The sequence below is a fragment of the Platalea leucorodia genome (assembly GCF_965183815.1).
Source record: "Platalea leucorodia genome assembly, chromosome: 4".
Taxonomy (NCBI): domain Eukaryota; kingdom Metazoa; phylum Chordata; class Aves; order Pelecaniformes; family Threskiornithidae; genus Platalea; species Platalea leucorodia.
Genome location: NC_138826.1, coordinates 74,263,172 through 74,282,792, shown reverse-complemented (window position 1 = coordinate 74,282,792; position 19,621 = coordinate 74,263,172). Strand labels below are relative to the sequence as shown.

Sequence of the window (19,621 nt, the reverse complement as noted above, 5' to 3'; positions counted from 1 at the left end):
GTTAAGAACGCCCGCCCCTGCTGTATCTTCCGCAGCCGGGAGGGGAAACTCGCGGGGGCCCACGCCGGACGCCTCCGGGCATGCATCGATCGGTCGACGGATCGATCGATCCCACCCTGCCCGGCCCCGGCCCCGGCCCCGGCCCCGGCCCCGCCCTCCCCGGCCCGGCCCGGCCCCCTCCCATGGCCGCCGCCGCCGCGCCTCTGCCCGCCCGGGCCCAGCAACATGAGCCGCACGTGGCGGAGGACCAATCGGGACGCAGCCGGCACGCGGCGGCGGCCAATCAGAAGGCGGGAAAAACGCGGGCTGTAAGCGCCGGCGGGGAGGGGAGGGGCGAGGCAACGAAGAGGCGGGAAAAAGGCGGGCGGGCCGTGCGCATGTGCAAGGGCGGGGACCACAAGCCCCGGCGTGCCTTGCGCTAGGCGGGCGTGGCAAGGCACGCTGGGAGCTGTAGTCCTCCCGGCGATGGGCCGGGCCATTTCGCTCGGGGCCGGGCTCCCCCCTCCTCGCCCGTGGGCGGGCGGAGCCGGCGGCGCCGCGGGGACCCCATGGCGGCGGCGGCGGAGCGGACGGACGAGCTGGTGCGGGAGTATCTGCTCTTCCGCGGCTTCACCGCCGCCCTGAAGCAGCTGGACGCGGAGATCAAGGCGGACCGGGAGAAGGGCTTCCGGGTGAGCGGCGGCCGCGTCCCCCCCTCCCGGCGGGGCGCTGGGCGCGGATGCCCCCCGGGGACGACGCGGTCCCCGGGCAGGCCGCGGGCGCCCCTCCGCGCACCCCTTCCCGGGGCTGGGCGAGGGGAGCGGGCCGGGCGGCGGCGGCGGCGGGGCAGCTCTCGCAGCCCCCGCGGAAGCAGCTCGCCTCGCCCGCCCCGCCCCGCCCGGGGCTGGGTGCCGGGGCCCGGCCGGCCGCGCAGGCGGGACCCCCGCCTCCCGCTGGCGGGGGCCGCCGCCCGGCCCCGCCGCCGCCTGTGTACGCGCAGGCTCCCGGCGGCGGGGCGGTAGCTGGCTGACTGACGGCTTCTCCTCCCGCTTGGCCCCGAAGCGGCGGCAGCGCGGGGCAGCGGCGGTGGGCGACGGGCTCCATCCCGTCGCCTGGCTCACAGCCAGGGGCCGCGGTCGCCGGCCCGGCGCTCCGCGCCGGCGGCCGGCTCGGCCCCTCCGAACCCGCCGTCTGGGACCCTCCCTCCGACCCGCAAACCACCCGGTGTTTCTCAGCTTCGTGCGGAGAGGGTCGGAGGAGACGCGCGCCCGAGAGGGCGGCGGCAGGAGGACGTCTCTTTGCCGGGGTCTTCTCCCGGTCGTGAGATTTTTATCCAGCAGCTTTACAGCTCTGCACCTTAGCTGGGATGTTTGAAGCACCAGCTACCTTGCTAGATGTGTGGAAATTGGTGCAGAATTTTCCAGCCTCGAAAATACAGTTTCAGTCCTTTGTGTGAGCTTCGTGTTCCTGGAGCAGCAGTTCTGGGCACTGAGTGTAGTGTTTTGAACGGTCAGATTTTTCTTTAACCAGCAGTACAACCACTGCCTTTATCACTCATAAAACATGTTGCTTTTATTTTTAAAACACCAGCAGTTTGCTGGTGTTCAGAGGTGGGCAAACGGTTGATTTCATTGAGATAATGTTGTCCAAGGCAAAATTAAGAAGGGACTGCTGGGATCACAGACTTATGTTTCCTTTATCTGTAGGAAGCCACAGAGAGAGAGACTGGATGATGTCCTAAGGCATTAACTGATGATGGGAGAGCAAACCACATATTAAACAACTTTAGTAGTTGAATTTTGTATATGGTGCAGGTTTGTTTTTTTTTTTTTTCTGATGCCTGTCTTGGCCATCAGAAATCACTGAACTAAAAATCTATTCCCGCACCACCGTTCTGCCTTATTCATATTGCAAAAATGATTTTCAAAGAGACGTAATGACAAAAACCATTTCTGTTGCAAACTTTTATGCCTGCCTTGTTAGTAGATGATGTTATTAAAGATAAAGGTACTTCAAAGATTGCAGTACAACAGATCTTTCTTCCTCTTTCTGTTAGCTAAATACAGTTTTTTCCTTTTAGTCTAAAAATAATACTATTTTCCAGCTGCTGCACTTGAGTTTTCAACATTTAATCACAATATTCCTGTTTCGTCATTATCAACTGACTTTTAAAAGAAGTGGAAATGTTTTGCTTACTTGCAAAAAACCCCAACTGTGTTTAACAAAATGTGATCTCTTTGTCAAAATCTGCCTATGTTCTTTCTTCTTTCTTTCTTTTTTTTTTTATTTTTTTTATTTTTTTTATTTGAAAGCTGCTGCAGAGTGGAAGAATGGTAATACAAAATGCAGAGTGTTTCCTGGATTAGGAAAATAGCTAATGCATAAGTGCTGGATTGTAATATTTGTGCAGTTAAAGCTTCTCAGCATTAAGTTACAGAAAGTCTCTTGTGCTGGAAGAGCCCTCACGTGACTGCAGCCTTCCCCGTTTTGCCCTCTTTAGGTGGATAAGATAGTGGACCAGCTGCAGCAGTTCGTTCAGAGCTACGATCTGGCTGCCCTGCGGGATTACTGGAGTTATCTGGACCGACGCCTTTTCAGCCGTTTGGAAGATGTGTACCGGCCAACAGTGAACAAGCTGAAAACCAGCTTATTCCGATACTACCTCATCCATACTGTTCAGGTAGTGTTTGATTTTTAGGCTTCTGTCTTAAAAAGATCCTGGGCTCTGAAACCAGAGCAATGAAATACCCTTGTGAGCCTCTGACAGGCCTGGTGGGTAAGGGACAAGCAATTCATGTGTCATGTATCAGGAGTGTAGTAAAGAGTTTGACGCGGACTCGCATGACAAGCCTGTAAGCAGGATAGGGAAGCTCAGGCGAGAGGTTAGCTGCGAGCAAGACACTCACACTTGGACATGAAGGCAGGTCCCCCTCAGACAGGATCGCTGTCCTGCTCAGCCTCTGTTGGTAACTTGGATAGTGGGAGAGATCACAAGGTTTGTAAACACCTCCTCGTGGGGCATTGCCATGAGAACAGAGGAGGACAAGAACAATGCTCAAAGCAATCATCTTCATAAGTTGAAGAAACAGGCAGAAAAAAGCCCCAAGCACTTGTACGTAGGTAGGAGTAGTCAGCTGCTCTGGTGCAGAATAAGTAACGATTGAGCAGGCAGCGGCAGGGCAGGGAAGGGCCTTACTGCAGCACTGGGGATCAACAGGCAGGATTGTCTGTATTCCTCCCACTGTAACCTGCTGGCAGGACTCAGCCAGTCCTTCCAGGCACTACAGTTCTTAAAGCATCGAGGGAGTTGGAGGGTCCAGAAGGAAAAAAGGTGACTTGAAGTTGGTGGAGTTGAGTTTTCAATCCGTACAAGGTAACGTGGGAGAGAGAATGAGTGAATGTTTTTTGTTTGCTTTGAATAGAACAGAAAATAATGAGCTTAAAATGGAGCAGAGATTATCTTGTTGAAACCCTAGGCAAGTCAATGGAATATATTACACAGGGTGGGCTTTGGCCAACAGAATAGACAAATACCTGTCAGGAATTCATGTTTCAGTTCTTACCATTTAGAAGCAATGTTTCCTCCTTGATTCCATTCCCTGACTGAAAAACTTAAATAAAGGGTGTTGGTAGAGGAGTCAAAATCTAATGCATGTTTCTGGAAGCGTGTGTTTTCATGTTTTGTTTTGCCCTGCGCTTACCCTGAGGTGTGACTGTGCTGTCTGAATAATGTATCAGATGGAAACCTTTTCAGGCTATGTCTGCTGTAGCCTTGAGTAATTTGAAGTATACTTTGGTCCTGTATGTGAATGCTCACGTTTTATGTCAGTGCACAAACTGCACTGGTTTAGCTGGAAATCAATATAAGCGATTAGTTCGATTTGCCTCAGCCTTTAAACAAGACTGGTGACTAGAAAGAAGGTCGGATTAAGTGCATTTGTGAGCTTCTCCTAGCGTATTCGAGATTCTTTTTTTCCTAGATGAATCTGTTAACTCTAACCACTTGCTCTGTTGAGTGGTGAAAGTAGTTGTTAGTGTGTTCATAACATAGAGCAAATATTCCTAGAACCCATGTGGTGACATGAATGGAAGCATAAGCCCTGTTCTTCTTGCTGTGTTTCAGACTGGCCGCAATGACAAGGCGCAGGAGTTTTTCCTCAAGCAGGCCTCTGAGCTCCAGAACCAGGCGGAGTGGAAGGATTGGTTTGTCCTGCCCTTCCTCCCTGCTCCAGACTCCAACCCCACCTTTGCCACCTATTTCTCACGCCAGTGGGCAGATACGTTTATCGTGTCTCTGCACAACTTCCTGAGTGTCTTATTTCAGTGTATGCATATCCTTTTTTGCAACTAATGGTTAAATCCTCCTTGCCCTGGTATTATGCTGACTATTAACAGTGGTGCCAAGAATATAGTATTACAGAACTTGCTGCTTTCGGGTGATTGTTTAGAGCCAAGACTTAATAGGAAGCTGGTGTTTACCAGAGGATGTTGGAATAGTTATTGTTCAATTATCTGATGATATGTTATATTCCCTGGGCACAAATGATTGTGGTTGTTGCTAATGCTGAACTCATCCCTATGCTAGTGACTAGAAATCTGCACATCCTGTTCTGAAACGCTTTTGCTCTTTGCTTGGCATAGTGCGAAACAGGCATGCAACCTTGGGTCATAATCCGTAACTGAACTAGCATCACCTGTTAGACCCTTCTCTGGGTTCATATGTTCACAACGTTGTCTAGTGACAGCTCACTATAATAGGGCAGTTCAACATTGGCTGAAATAACAGCTTTTGTCCCACACTGCCGAGCTCTGACCTTGATTGCTGATGGGGAGGTTTACACTGCAGCTGGAATACAGCCCATCGTGACCTGTTTCTTCAGTGTACGCTAATACAGTAACATAACCTGTCTTGTCCTCCACTTCTGACATGTAAAAAGGAAGAATCTAAAAATCCTTGCAAAGCCTATGTGAAATAGCGTGTGCAACAGTGAAGTACAAAGAAAGTACAAAGTTGGCTTGGGTAACCAAGCTGTTGCTAGTCTTCTGGCCTTGCACGTAAGTCTTGCTATTAGTATGGACTGGACAGCTTTGCTGTCTTACAGGCAAATGGCCAGTGTGAAGTGCTGGCTTTTAGAATTAAGCCAGGTGCACACAAGTTCTTGCCTTGGTTTTCTTTAACATTCCTCACCAGTTCCAGTCATTTTGAACTTTGAAGCTGAATGTCTCAGGAGCAGTCTCATACAAGAAGAAAATGAATCGTTGCGGCATAAGGTCAGAACTGAAGTCACTCCTCAGTTGCTGACTGTATGAGGCTGTGAGTTTTGTAAAGTTGGTTCCATCTATTCAAGAAAGTTGTAACTGTTCAGTGCACTTATTCCAAGGCAGATTCTTCTGTAAGTTCTTTGTTACTTTGGTTCATCTTCCAACTGTCTCCAGCTAACTTGGGGTTGTGATCATATAGTGAAATGCCTGTTTAGGGTATTACTGTCCCTCCGCTGGAGGCGACTGTCCATCTCCCCGTGCTGTCTGACAGGTGGCTGGATACTGTGCAGACTCCTTTCCTGCTACACTGGAAAGTCAAGACAAGCTGAAACTAGTGGCAGATTAAGTGCATATATGGCTGACTTTGCATGGAAACTTGTGAATAGTATTCAGTTACTTCCAGATTTTAGCTGATGGAGCAATAGAAACGTGCAATAACTTCTGGCAAAGAGACAGAAACCATTACTGCTGAAATGGCTGCTTCACCATGGTTGAAGTGCACTTAAAGCAATTTAGATTAATGGAAATGTTGTGAATGTCTGTTTCCCAACTCTAGACCTTACAGTAAACTGTAAGAAGGGCTGACCGGTTCAGAAAAAATGTCCCCCAGCTCCATGTCTTGTTTTTGACAGTGTCATCAGCAGATGCTTAGAGAGAGGGTGTAAGAATATATACAACACAGGCCGGTCCTTCTCTATTATAATTTCCTATTAGAGAGATTTGGGAAATCTACAATTTAAGAACTTTGTAAACTACAGATTGCATGTGGATGATCATGCACAAGTGGGAAGCTTTATTCCTGTAAGCAGGACTTCAGTTTCACTTCCTCAAACATACCAAGTAAAAGCTCTCTCTGTATGAATACTTCAGTAAAGTAAGTTTTGCACTTTACCTCCTGTGTTACAAAACATTATCTTGTATGTTGTGCTTCCTGTTTCAGCTGTTTTGGTAGCTGACCAACGCTGTTCATTTGTCCTAAAAATGTTGAAGTAAAATAGAATAATTGATTTCAAAAGGGAGACTTTTTTGAGGAAGAAAAGGGAGGTTTGTCACTGTGTACCTTATGGAGTCAGTGGATCAGGCAAACTTTCACAGGAGGGTTCTGCAAAGATGGTCAGTGTATAGAGACAGCAGAAAAAGGTATGTTTAGAAATAGAGCTCTTTTATTTCCTTCAATTTTGTATTCTGTACTTTTAGTCAAATTAAAGCTGTTCTTTGTTTGTGATATGTTGATTGATATCACTTACAGACTGCATAAGCATTCTCTGGCAAATAGGCAGAGGTAAAAACTAGACTCCTTTTTTAGAGAACTGCTCAGGTCAGAAAAGGAAGCAGCTACCTATAGAATACAGGTTTAAATAAAAAATGGTGTGAGTAAATATTGAATTTGATGCTAGTTGAAATTAAGTAGTGATTCTGATTGCACTGTTGAAACAATGCAAATACATGAATAACAAGCTGTATTTCTAAAGCTTCTTTTTCTTCTTGTAATTTCTTTCCTTAAATACTATGATAAAAGAAAAAAAGAATTACATTTGAAAAACAAATGTATGGAAACAGAAAAGCCTGAGGAACTCTTCATGTGAACAAGAGTCACAGGCATAAACCACATCCGTCACAGAAAGCGGCATCCTGAGGTTCCTCTCTTCGGGGGGTGGGGTGGGGGGGGAGAAAAATGTCTCTTTCTCCATAATGTGGAGATAAATCTCTCTGTCGTGCTTGGGAGGAAGCTGTGCAGGGTGTGGAGCTGGATTTCAGGGTGACTTGATGGCGCTGGCCTCAGTGCACCCTGCCAGCTTACCAGACCCTTGGCCGTGGGAAGATTACCTTCTAGGCTCAGTGCCCATACATCGCTGCTGCCAGTCACATGCGTTGTCCTGGCCTTGAACTGCCTGCATGGAGCGGCTGATCAGCTCTGCCCTGGCTAGCTCTCATTTGCCAGCACCGTTAATGTCCCTACAGCAACAGCCCAAGGACAGGAGTGAAGGGTTTTAAGTAGGCTCTAGTTTCATATATGTAAAGTACTGATTGTTTTGACTACTTGGACCAAGGTGGTGCTCAGCCAGTCAGAGCAGCTTTCTTCCCTCTCCACCCTTCTGGAGTTGTTGAAATAAAAGGAGTAAACAACTTCAGCAAGCGGGAAGGAGGTGAATCTCTGTGACTGTCTGTTTACTTGGCTCTCTTCTCTCGTTGTAGCTGTTTGCTTTGCAGGCTGAATCCTCCCGCATGAAGAAAGAGGAACTGGAGGTGGAACAAGCAGTTGTGCATCACAAGTTGCCTGCATATGTGGCCAACATGGATCGACTAGGGGACTCTGAGCTGTGAGTGCCTGCAGGGGAGGAGCTGGGGACAGGCTCTGCTGCTTTTATTGGGTCAGGGAGGCTCCTGGAGGGTCATTTCCATGTTCCCTGTCCTGGGAATCAGTGCAGAAAGACATCCAGGCAGAATTTCTGGTGACCTAAGTGGGTTTAATGGAGGAATTCATGACTGGCATCTCTCCCACCATTTGGGAGAGAGATTCTTGCCAATCAGTGAGAGCCCAAGCACACATGGAAGTGATTCTGCTCTGCTCTCAGCATTACACCAAGGTGTTCTGGGCAGCCAAGGCACTGGTAGCAGTGCAATACCCTGCAGTGTTGCTCAAATGAAGTGGATTATCTCTTGACTCCCGTTTTCTTTAGTGCCTGCGGTGCAGTAGGTGACTGCCCTGTGTTGTTTTGTAGACACTGTTACTGTATGACCCAAAGGGGTCGTTGTTAACGCAGAGATGCTTTCTGGCTTTTGCAAAGTCAAAGGAAGAGGAGTTTCTCTTCTGCGAGGCTCAGTTATGCACAGAATTCTCCATAAACTTGTTGCAGTTAAAGTGTGTTTTATGGCTACATCTGTTGTATTCCTATCTGTGGAAATTAGGCAACACACACAGTGATACACCTTGTTTAATTGTTATTTAAACTCTTATTTTTCCCCCAGTTACATAGTCATGCAAAGCAAGTCTGTGTGTTTGAATTCGTTGCATTATTGAGATTTTTTTTTTTTCCCTTGCTTTAAAAGGATCTGAAAGCAAATGTAGCTTAGCCACAAGGTATTAATAGCACTGCTGGGGCTTTGACTTTCTCATGTGCTTCTTTCATTTCTATTCAGACAGGAGAGGGATTGATCAAATTATGCTGCTGACAATGACAAATAGAAGTTCTAGCAAAGACCACACACAAAGTCTTTGTTTTAGTCTAGAAGTTGTCTGATTAAATAGATTTAAGTGTTTGGTGAACTATTGTGATAACTGATCTGCACTCTCTGCACAGGACAGGCTACAGAGTTTAATTTGAGATTTTTTTTTTTTTTTTTGGTTTAACTGCTCTGTGTGGAAAGCCTTGATGTTCATCTGCACACATGGGGGAGAGGGACGTCAGGGATGGGATAATGTATTCCCATATTAATTTTTGTCCAGTTGTATTAGAAAAACGTGCCTTAGAAGTGGCATTTCTTGTGTGTGCAACTTGTCTCTTAGTCTGGGGGCCAGCTCTGCTTGCTTTTTCCATGTTTCTGCTCAGCCTAAAGCCCAACTTTGGTAGAACAGTTCCTTCCTAGAAGAGAGGATAGACACAGTGAAAGTGATTGTATTCCCTTTGCTCTGGGTGGCCCTACAGGGGATTCAGGAACAGCTGGGCCCACTGTCCCAGTGGCATCTCTGAGAAGTGAGCTTTGGTTACAGTAGTTACAATGATCTGCTCCAGGCCCTAACAGGATGTTTTAAAACAATTTTTTAATGCATAGTGGTCTGTCGGCTTGGAAAGGCAGATCTGTCCACCAGCTGGCACTTTGCTTGTTGGGTGGTTGATCAGGTTGTTTGGCTACACTTTCATATTCTGTTTGGGTTTTTTTGTTTGTTGTTGTTGTTTTTTTTTTTTTTTTAAATTAGTGATATGACCTGCAGCCAGAGGAGTACTGCACATTCTCTTCAATCCCGGGGAGGCTTTCTGTCCTCTTTTCTCTCCCAAAGTAAAAAGGGCCCTTCCAGACCAGCCCATCCAAGTGGGGCTTCTCCAACACAGACTGGCAGTATGCTGCTAGGGAAGAAAGAACCAACTAATCACCAGGTAATTCTCAGCTGTGTTTGTTGAGAGGTGCTAAGTATCCAAGGAGTTAATTTGCAGCACAGCACTGCCTCAAGCTTTTGCTTCCACCTAAAAAAATAAAATGTCCTTTCCTTCCTTGCAAGTGTGTGCTGGGTCTGAACGCAGCACAAGAACAGCTGCTGTTGTCTGGGGGCTTGTGGAACCCTTGCAGGTGCTTGGTTTCTTTGCCTCCTCTTTTGCTCTTTGTTCTGCAGCCTAGCACAAGTGTAGCATTGCCAAATCATTCCTCTGCCTTCCAGACTGCCAAAGGAAAAGAAGGAACAGTGAGCTGTAAGGACGGGAAGAGCCACTTCAGTGGGTTGGTAGCAGGCGAGTCAAGTTCCCTGCAGCAGCGGCAGAAGCGCTTGCAAGAGCATGGGAAGGAAAGGAAGGAACTGCTGGCGAAAGGGACCTTCCAGGTACCGGGCAACACTGCAAGGCTGGGAAGCAGAGGGCTGGTATTTTTGTAGTTTGCTGTGCTAGGTGGTAAAACAAGCAGAAGCGTTCCTGTTAAACTTCTGAATTGCTACTCAGATCTAACTGTATCAAAGGTTAATCTCTGTAGTTAATCAACTCCTTCCACGCTCTGTTTATTTCTTTGTCCCTGGAAGGGAATCGGTATTGACATTTCAAATGGAAGAAGAGTTGTCTTTTGTCATGGTCTTTTCGACAGCCTGGTCCTGGGGAGGGTATGTTTCATCCACCTTAATGGTTATGTTCAAATACCTTGTTAAAATCCCCATTCCTTAGTGGCAATGGGCTTGGCTCACCCATCCTGCCCAAGTGAGTTCTCTCCTGTGGGTTCTTACACTGGTTTGTGCAGGCTCTGTGTGGGACAGATGAAAATTGATAGAAAGTTTTCCCAGATAGGAGTGGAAATATCCTTCACAGCAACTTTTGCTTTTTGGAGTTTTTTGCACTGTGTGTTGCAGTTTTGCCTGGGGGTGTGCACTGCTTTCTAATCTAATGAAATAATAAAACTGTGTCCTGGATTTTAACCGCTAAAGATCAGTGGACTACTTCTGTTCACCTGTGTATTGTCTGGCTTTCAGCAGCCATGTGGTCAAAGGATACAGAGCACAGGAGGAATGATGGCAGCATCTCAGCCATGTTTATTTTGGCTGTATGAGACACTCTGCCTTGGGGGACAGTGCTGAGGGACTGTTGCCTGTCGGCCCGTATGTGTGGCTGTTCTGCATGGGGGAGCGCTGCTTTAGAGAGGAGATGTTACTCCACCATTGAGCATTCAAGGCTATCAGAGAACTTTTTTCTTCATGGCTCATCTAAAACATTTTAATTAAACATTGGTCGGAAAATTGCAAAGCCCAGTTTCCCAATAAGTATCCTTTGACTTTCCTTTTTCTGTGATGTTCTGGGTTAAGGCAGTGTTTTCCTGGCTTTGTAAAAGTTGCTTCTGGTGCTCTAGGGGAAGCTGATACTATTCAGCTTTCTGTTGTTCTCAACGCATGTGAGCAAAAAGGAAACTGAAAGGCAGCTCTGTTTCTTTCACGAGTGTCATTCCTTGGTTGTTATCTCCCCACATTAACTAACAGAGAGAGAGGTATTCTTGGACTGATTTCCCAATCTTTTCCAGCTTTGTGATTTGAGATTATTTGATTATGCAGTGTTTGACCCATTGCTCAAGATGTGAAAGCTACTATAAGGCAAGGATGTGTTAGGGAACAGGGATTCAAACTCATCAATACCAATGCCATTTTGGGGCATTTCATCTTCAGAGGACAGTTTAGCAAAGGAATGCTTGCAGATGTTTTACTGGCTTATGTGCTGTATCTGTTTCTTGTTCAGCTTCTGGTAGCGAGGGAAGACTAAGCTGCTTTCAAACACTTCAGTCTGCTGCAGTGCAGATTGTGTCTCATTCAGATACCTTCACCTGCTAAAACTCCATTTGTTGTCTGCCCTGTCAAATTATGTTTTAAGCTTTTGGGTTCATGTGTCGACTCTACCGTTGTCATCAGTCAGTTGGCTGCAGTGGTTGACCCAGTGTGCACAGACTAAAACTCTGGCAGACGAAGATAATCCATCCACTGGGCTCACCATCCAACAAGAGTTTTTGTGCAGTTTTACTGAACTACATATCATACAGATTTAACTAACATTGCTGAATGCAAGAATTCCTTGAAATATGTTGATTTGCTTGTGAATCTGCGCTCTAATGGCATCAAAGTGGGCCTCTAATATCAGCTGAGGTGTGCCAAATGGAGATGTTGTGGTTCCTTTAATTCTTTCAGGAAAATGTATGGGTGGGCACATGGAGAGGGATATAAGGGACTCTACAAGCAAGGAAGCCATATTAAATGGTGCACTTGTGCAGTACACTATACTTGTGCTCAGAAAGGTCCCTGGCAGGAGGGGTGTTGAGCTGACAATGCTTCTGTTTCAGTGCAGCTTCTTGGTTTTTTCTCCCAGCAGGCTGGGGTGGCCGAAGAGCTTAATCTGGAGCTGCTGCTTCCTTATATTTCACACAGGATTTCTTCCTTCAGGGCCAAAGTGCTGAGAAGAAAACAGATATTAGCACAGCTGAGACAGAGCCATGCTCAGAGCTGCATGCTGAGCAAGCAGAGACTTCAACCAAAATGCCTACCAGCAGTGCAGAGGCCGTGGGGGTCCGGCCGGAGCAGCCTTTCATTGTCCTGAGCCAGGAGGAGTATGGGGAGCACCACTCGTCTATCATGTACTGCAGGTAATGGACTGGCAGAAGAGGGCTTTCTTGTAGAAGCCTCTGTAGAGAACCAGTTGTGTCTGGCCTCTTTCTCCTAGCCTCTGTTCTGTCCAGCATGGTGTGCACGTACTCTTGGTTGTAGGGCAGTTGAGTTGGTGTGGCTGAAAATAGCCTGTAGCTTGTATAGTGAGAATGGGCAGAAATTTTTGTGATTGGGAGATGCCAGCCAAGAGGAAACTCCCTGGGAAAGCAGGATGGTATTGCTTAAGGGCATTATCCTTTGCATGTGGAGCTTGGTGTGCTTCGTTGTGCCAGTTATTGTGGACTGAACAGGAAGTGGTGCAAGGAAGTTCCGATTCCTGCAGAAGGAATTGGTGTGTGGCCAGGAGAGGAAGGATTACTGGGGTATCTACTCGCATCCAAGAACTTTAGGGAGAAAAATATCCAATCGGTTTCCTTCTGCACATAGGGTTGATTGTTCTGGACGGAGGGTGGCCAGCTTGGATGTGGACGGGGTCATCAAAGTCTGGTCTTTTAACCCCATAATGCAAACTAAAGCTTCATCCATTTCCAAATCTCCGTTGCTGTCTCTGGAATGGGCGACCAAGCGTGATCGGCTGGTGAGTAGTCTGCGTGCAGAGGCTCGAGAGTCACAGCATGTGATTTGGGGCTGTGTTGCTACGTGTTGCACATTAACTTCTCGACAGCTGCATTGTGGATAAGATCAGGGCAACAGTTAACTTCCACTTTAGTGGGACATGGGAAACTGAAGCCTGTAGGCTCTAAGAAAAACTCGAGCGGGGAGTGTGCTCTGTGTGTTGAGCAAGAAATTCACCACTGGTTTCCCTGAGACAGAAATTCCCAAGCTGGAGTGCCGGTACAGCTGCAGGATAGAAGTAGGTCCTTTAAGAGAAGTGCCTCTCTCCAGGCAGAGCAGGGAGCCACTTGTAAAGGCAGGCAGAAGCAACCTGGTACAGCAGTCCATGGAAACCCTGCAGCAGGGAGCTGTGGAGCTTTATGCACGCCCTGAGCCAGAAGCAGGGAAGGGAGAGCAGGACTGAGGAGCAGGGGTGTGGTGGGCGTTCTGCTTGTGCAGGTATGAAAAGGGCTTCATAGCCAGTTTTATACTGGTGCCTTATGAGTTGGGGGTTGGTGTGTCCATAAGGAGCTTGAGGCTTGTTTAAATATCATGACAGTTTAAATGTTTCCTATAGCACTTTTTCTCTAGTTCTATTACTAGAGAGGAGCCTTAAATGGTATGCATTCTTCAGAGTCCTAGAACCGTTGCTAGTGTTTCATGCCTTCCCTTCGTGAAGAGACAGGGCTGTGTGAGAAGGGAGGCCTGCAACTGAGGGAATATTGTTCACATTCTGGCACTGATGATGTGTTGCTGCTAACCCCACAATGCCACCTGTGAAGAGCTGGTGCTACAGCTTGTCTCTTTCTTTTCTTTTACTCTTAGAAAGGAAGTTGTCCATGCAGTTGTTCTGATGTTTCTTCTGCATTGTGGAGTTTATTTCCTGCTTGCTGATAGAAAGATTCTTCTTTCTGAAATATATGGGGATTCAGCAGCAAATCGGGCTCTGAAGTGAGAAGGATGTGGCTTGCTTAATTTTCTTTGATAATGCATCCCTCCATGGTTTTACTTTTGATTTAAATTGTAGCACTACTGATAAAGCATGCGTGAGCCCTTCTGAATGATTTCATTCTCACCTGGATGAAAGGAGGTGGCTTCTACTTGGTTTTCTCTTAAACTTAGATTGTTAATTCTGTGTTACTCTTTCCTTGCTCCCCTAGATATTGAGACTCCACATGTGTTTTGCATCCTATAATGTTGAGCCATACTCTAGAAAGTGGCTTTTACTCCACCTTGGTGCCTATCAGATCTTTTTCTCACTGGAAAGCAGTGCTTTTACTCTGACTTCTGTGGCTCTGGGGTAGTCCTACTCAGCGTGATATGCACAGAAAGACAAGATGTACCCTAATGGAGTGATGTTTAATCCGAATGCATAAGTAGAAAAAAATTTACTCTGTGGTGTTGGTGGTTGTTGGACAGCATCATTGTACTCACTCACACTCCTTCCATTTCCTCCTTGCTGGTTTCAAGCTATTGCTTGGCAGTGGGGTCGGGACAGTTCGTCTTTATGACACAGAAGCGAAGAAGAATCTCTGTGAAATCAGCATTGATGAAGACATGCCCAGGTAACTCTGGAATACTGATTTTTATATATAAATATAAATGGTGTTGGTTTTGACTGTGAAAAGGTAGGTGAAGTCTCAATGTTCCTGCTGCTTTCCTGCAACTGCAGGACTATCTAGCCTTCATCCAGAGGGAAGTCCCTGTCTGAGCAGCATGAAACTGCTCAGTTAAGTGGGAGACACTCAAAATCTGTCTAAGCACATGAATCCTGCCCTCCTTTACAGTGTATCCTGTCTTGCAGGGTCTTAATGGGAGAGCTCGTAGTCGAGTGTTGTGCTTGAGGCAGCTATTGGAGAGAGGCAATTCAGACTGTTCGCTGTGTTTCAGGATCCTCTCGCTTGCCTGCAGCCCAAGTGGTGCTTCCTTTGTCTGTTCTGCGGCAGCTCAGAGCCCCATCTCCCACATGGACTTCTCAGTAGTCAGCTCCGGGGGCAGAAGCATGAACCAAGTTCCTGGGAAGCTGCTACTGTGGGACACTAAAACGATGAAGCAGCAGGTACTTGCTGGGTTTCTTTTCTTTCTCAGTCTGCTTGCAGAGAATGAGTGTTTTCTCTTTCAATGTGCAGGAGCCCTCTTTCTAAATTATGCTGACTTTCTTTTCAATACCCTTCTCTTCCCCCTTCCTCCTTTCCCATCTATCACATGCAGAATAAAAATTAATAGTGTAAGTAGCTGCTGGGTCTGGGTGAGGTGTTTTTGTTTTGTTGGCGTGTTGGGGTTTTTTGAGGGATTCTTCAAAATAGTCCATAGCCTTGTTTCTATCTTGCTTGCACAGTTTGACTGGAAATGTCCCAAGTGGATTGAATCATGCTTTGCTCAGGCTTTCTCCAGTTGAGCTATATTGAAGGGATTTTCTTTGCTGCTATTTCCTCTGCCCTCCCTGTTTTTAAGTGAAGTGCTTCTTTCAGAGGTTTTATCTCATGTCATCTTCTCCATTGTTTCGATTTAGATGGGTCAGATTCTGTTAGGGAATCCTCGTCCCATCCCTCACCTTTGCACTTAAGAAATGCTGTCCCTGATGTGTAGGAGAAAGCAACATACTCAAGTTAATGCTTGCCAGAAGCTGGTTTTGCAGCCTTGAGGCCATGGCCAAGAAAGCTGTGGCTTGGCTGAGGTGAATTGTTGGTTTAGTGTCACAGTAAAATGTAGCTGCCAACCTTGAAGTCTGTAGTTATGAGAGGTGTAGGGCTCCAAACTGGAGGAGTTCTTGCTACTAAATACCATCTTTCCTCCCTGCCAGGAGATCAGCTCCTCAGCACCCCCAGCTTCGTTTCTTGGCATTAATGCAGACTTTCCCTTCCAGCTGCAGTTCTCCCTGGAGCCTGAGCCCATTGCTATTAACTGCACAGCCTTCAACCACAACGGCAACCTGCTGGTCACCGGGGCTGCAGATGGGATTGTTCGTCTCTTTGGTATGTTGAAATTGGGCAGTGAGGTGGCCCCTTGGTGTCCCCAGCCAGCTGCCCCTAGCACTCTTCTTCTGCCAGCAGGGAGGCAGCTGTGGGACATGCCTGACCACCAAGGTGGATGCTACTTTCTGTCCTCCACAGTAGCTCTCAGGAGTGAATTGGCATAAACTTTCTCTGGGGGACATTGGCTGGAGACCCTGGTAGTGCTGCTGGATTTGCGTTTCCCTCCTGCTGAGGAGCAGAGTTAACTTGCCCTTGAGCCATGCGGTCTTGGCTGTGCCATATAGCAGTACCACTGCCAGAGGCTGTCTTGAGGAAATGAATTGATGTGTGACCTTCCAGTTCAAGGCAAGGACTTCACATCAGTCCTTCTTCTCTGAGCAATTCCTGTTTCTCAGGTTTTGTTCTCTTCAGCCTGTCCTTGTGATAAAGGCAGTTTGGGCCTCCCTCTTCCGTGAATGAGGGATCCGCTTCTGGCCCAGGTGCTGAGCTGGAGGCTGCAGTCCCAGGTCTGTGGGAGGGCAGAGCTGGCAGCAGCTGTGAGGGTGGACAGGGTAGCAAGGGGAGGGAGGAGAAGAAAGGTGACAGTGGGGCTTGGATGCAGAATGCCTGTAGCTGACAGTGAGCATGTGAGCAGCCCTGTAAAGATGGAGAAAGAGGTGACTACAGGCAATGATTTTTCTGGCCAGTGTAAAAGCCACATGCTGGAGAATAAGCACAGGGTTCTGAGAATGGATTGGGCTCCCCCAGGCTGGTTTAGAGGGCTGGGACAGAGACCTTATGAATGTAAAGGGCCTCTCTCTCTTCACCTCAGCTCTGTGTGAGTACAAGGAGTGTTCAGTACTGGTTCTCCCCTCAGATATGCAGCAGCACGAGTGTGCCATGAGCTGGAAGGCACACGATGGGGAAGTCTACTCCGTTGAGTTCAGCTATGATGAGAACACAGTCTACAGCATAGGCGAGGATGGCAAGGTAGGCTCTGGGCAATCTTCTACTGGTCAGCTGGCAATGACATCCCTTCTGGAGTCTTCTCTGTATGGTGGGAACAGCAGTAAAAATACCGTCAGAATCTGGATGATCCATGGGCTGCTAACTGTAATCTTAGGTGTGCAGCACCACCCTGCTGCATGCGGTCTCTTCAGAGAGAGTGACTGGAATGCGTATTAACAGCTGGAGCTGTCTCGGACCATGTCTGCAAATCCTGCTGTTGGTGACATCCCCTTCCTAGGGAATCCATGTGAAGATGACCTCTTTCTGTGCCGCTGAGATCACCACGTTTGAAATCTGGGATTCACCAGGGAGCAGATCCTTGACCACTTTGCATAAATTTCCTTGTCAGCAGCTCCCTGCTGCTTATAATAAAGGCTTCAATTTCTTCAGTTCCACAGTCTTCAGCAGTAGAGGTGTGGCTCAGGCAGGGAGACTGCCTGAAGGTGTGGGTCCTTGGCTGATGAGAGTTAAGTGAATTCCCACCAGGACCCTGCATGCAATGTGGAAGGACACATAGGCAGCAGTGCTTGTGGAAGGTAGGGCATATGTTAGCCTGGATAGTAGGCAGTCTTACAGGCTTTGCAGCCTGTGTTTTATAAATATAGCCACTTAAATATAGATGTTAAAATGCCATCTTCTGTTTGTGAGGAATTTGTGAGGACTTTGCTTAAAAATGATGAATGGCCCCTCTACTTTCATCCCCGTCAATTGAACTATGGGCTTTTGCCATCTCTTTTTGTCATTCTAGTTTATTCAGTGGAATATTCACAGAAGTGGCTTGAAGGTGTCTGAGTACGATCTCCCCAGCGAAGCTACGGGTCCTTTTGTTCTGTCTGGGTACAGTGGTTACAAGCAAGTCCAGTTCCCACGAGGAAGGCTTTTTGCTTTTGACTCTGAGGGCAACTATATGTTGACGTGTTCTTCTACTGGGGGAGTCATTTTTAAGGTAAGTCTGCAAAGTGGTAGGGAGTACTCTTATGCATCCATACAAGTTCCTGTTACAAGGCTGCAACAGCAGCCACTGGAAGTCCTCAAGCAGCACCTACCCATCCCTGCTCTGCAAAAATTACTGCTCAGTTTCAGGCTGTGTGCATTTTAGCAGTGTGTGGTGTTTAGCAAGTGTTTGAACCCTCTGTAAGTGTTTGGCCCTCTGTATGTAGCTAGAGTATGTGTGCTCCTTGTTTTTAAAGCTTAGCTGCAGCAGTTTTCCTTAGTGCCCAAGTGCCTGGGACAAAGTTTTTTAATTCTTTTTTAATATATTGATGCATGCCAGTTCAGTGCAAAGCGTATGATTGTTGACCGATGCTCATCTTTAATCTGCCTTGTGTGCTTGCTGATGTTATGTTAGTCCCAGCCTGATTATCTCCTCTTACCATGTACTGAAATGAAATGAGGGGTAAGGCTGAATGGTTCCAAGTACCCAAACTTCTGTGTCGCAGTAACAAGAGGTTACTGATCGCATGCCCTTTGCGTGCCTGCTCTTGAGTCAGTACCCATCAGTATAAGCCATTGCAAGGCAGATTAGATGGAATTTTTACTTTGCATCTGGGGCATTCAGAGCACCTGCACTAACATGAGCTATAGCTTAGGCTTATGCGCTCCTCATCAGTGTGTGCTCTGAGCCTGCCTTGTTCAATTACTGCAGCTCAGCTGATGTCAGAAGCTGAGCTGCTTGAGAACACGTGCTTCTGTCTTGAGACTAGAAATTTGCTTCCTCATGTGTGCTACATACATCTCAACATCTTTCTGATTTTCTGCTTAATTATGTATGCTGATGGGGATATGGAGTCTGTAGCAGGCTTTGGCTTCTCCTGTGGGTGCACTGCCCCCACTGCAGAAACTTGCCTCCTTAAAATCTTATGCTTTCCTCCTTCTAGTTAAATGGTGAGGAAAAGGTTCTGGAGAGCTGCCTTTCCCTGGGAGGACACCGAGCTCCCGTTGTCACAGTGGATTGGAGCACGGCCATGGACTGTGGGACCTGCCTCACTGCCTCTATGGATGGGAAGATTAAATTAACAACCTTACTGGCTCAAAAGTCTTAACCTGGACAGTGCCGAAGGGAAAGAGCAGCAGACTTGACAAAAGCAGTGTTAACTCCACGGGAACAAACTGCATGGGAGAGAAGGCAAACCACAGTCCCTCTTCTCATTGTAGCTTTTGCCTCTTGACAAACGTTAAATACATTTGCCAAACCACTGTGCAATGGAATGCTGGTATGGGACCGGATCAGTGGCAGCACTGAAACATAAGTCTCTACTGACCTATTGCGGCAGCTGGACTCCCTCCATTAAGGAGTCTTGAGTAGCATGTGGCTAGAAGGCTGCTGGGATCATATCAGGAGTTCTGCAGAAGAAGGTGAGGCTGGAGGAGGCATGCACGAGGCAGCACAGTGTACGGTGATAAGATGGCTCAAACTGGAAAGGCCGGTGCAAAACCAGAGTATTCTTTTGGTATAGCATTTGTTGTGCTTGTTTGTTTGTTTGGGTTTGGTTTCGTTTTTTTTTTTTCCATAAAAAGAAAATATTCCCTTGCACTTGATTTCTGTGCTCTCTTCAGCTGTTGCTGTAAAATGTGGAGGGTGGCTGGGGCAGTGATGTGCCAAGAAAGTCTCCTGCATGGAGAAAAGACCTCTGCAAGGCTGCCCAGCCCCTGCAACCCAGGGAGGAGGAAAATGTGCATCAGGTCCTCTGTACCCGGTGGCAGGCACATGAAGCATGTGACCCCTCTCTGGAAACCAAGGGGGCAGGAGAGGGACAGCAGGATGCCAAAGCAAAGCGCTGGGGAGCTGCAGCCCTGCTCCATGGGCTAACCTGCTGGCAGACCAGCCTGGGGACCACACCTGGTCCTGCTGGTTGGGTCCTTTTTGCTGGCGCATTAGGGTAGCTGTGCCCCGGCAGGCTGCAACCACCAAAGTGACTTCTGTGGGTATCTCGGAAGTCCATTCCCACCCTGGCTTCCATCTCCTTCCCTGTGTTGTGTCACAAGA

General features: G+C 47.5%; 1 protein-coding gene across 4 annotated transcripts; it reads left to right on the top strand.

The window, feature by feature from the left end:
* Positions 1–464: 464 nt before the first annotated feature.
* Positions 465–19,168, top strand: WDR91 (WD repeat domain 91). 4 transcript variants are annotated; one of them, XM_082308295.1, is made up of 15 exons: positions 465–671; positions 2,480–2,659; positions 4,103–4,310; positions 5,168–5,250; positions 7,438–7,562; positions 9,161–9,338; positions 9,617–9,775; positions 11,858–12,057; positions 12,506–12,656; positions 14,144–14,238; positions 14,564–14,732; positions 15,540–15,648; positions 16,505–16,617; positions 17,384–17,581; positions 18,513–19,168. In XM_082308295.1, the coding sequence occupies exons 1-15, from the start codon at positions 549–551 to the stop codon at positions 18,675–18,677; spliced, it is 2,256 nt and encodes a 751-aa protein (XP_082164421.1). In that variant the 5' UTR covers positions 465–548; the 3' UTR covers positions 18,678–19,168. The 4 variants fall into 4 exon arrangements, with proteins under 4 accessions (XP_082164421.1, XP_082164420.1, XP_082164422.1 ...); XM_082308294.1 differs by having other exon boundaries at positions 11,843–12,057; XM_082308296.1 differs by lacking the exons at positions 16,505–16,617; positions 18,513–19,168 and having other exon boundaries at positions 11,843–12,057; positions 17,384–17,558.
* The last annotated feature ends 453 nt before the right edge of the window (positions 19,169–19,621 follow it).

Coding starts and splice junctions, on each gene's coding strand:
- WDR91 (XM_082308294.1), top strand. CDS start 549: ATGGCGGCGGCGGCGGAGCGGACGGACGAGCTGGTGCGGGAGTATCTG. Junction 5,251..7,437: donor ATGAATCGTTGCGGCATAAG/GTCAGAACTGAA, acceptor CTCTCGTTGTAG/CTGTTTGCTTTGCAGGCTGA. Junction 15,649..16,504: donor TGGGATTGTTCGTCTCTTTG/GTATGTTGAAAT, acceptor TTCTCCCCTCAG/ATATGCAGCAGCACGAGTGT.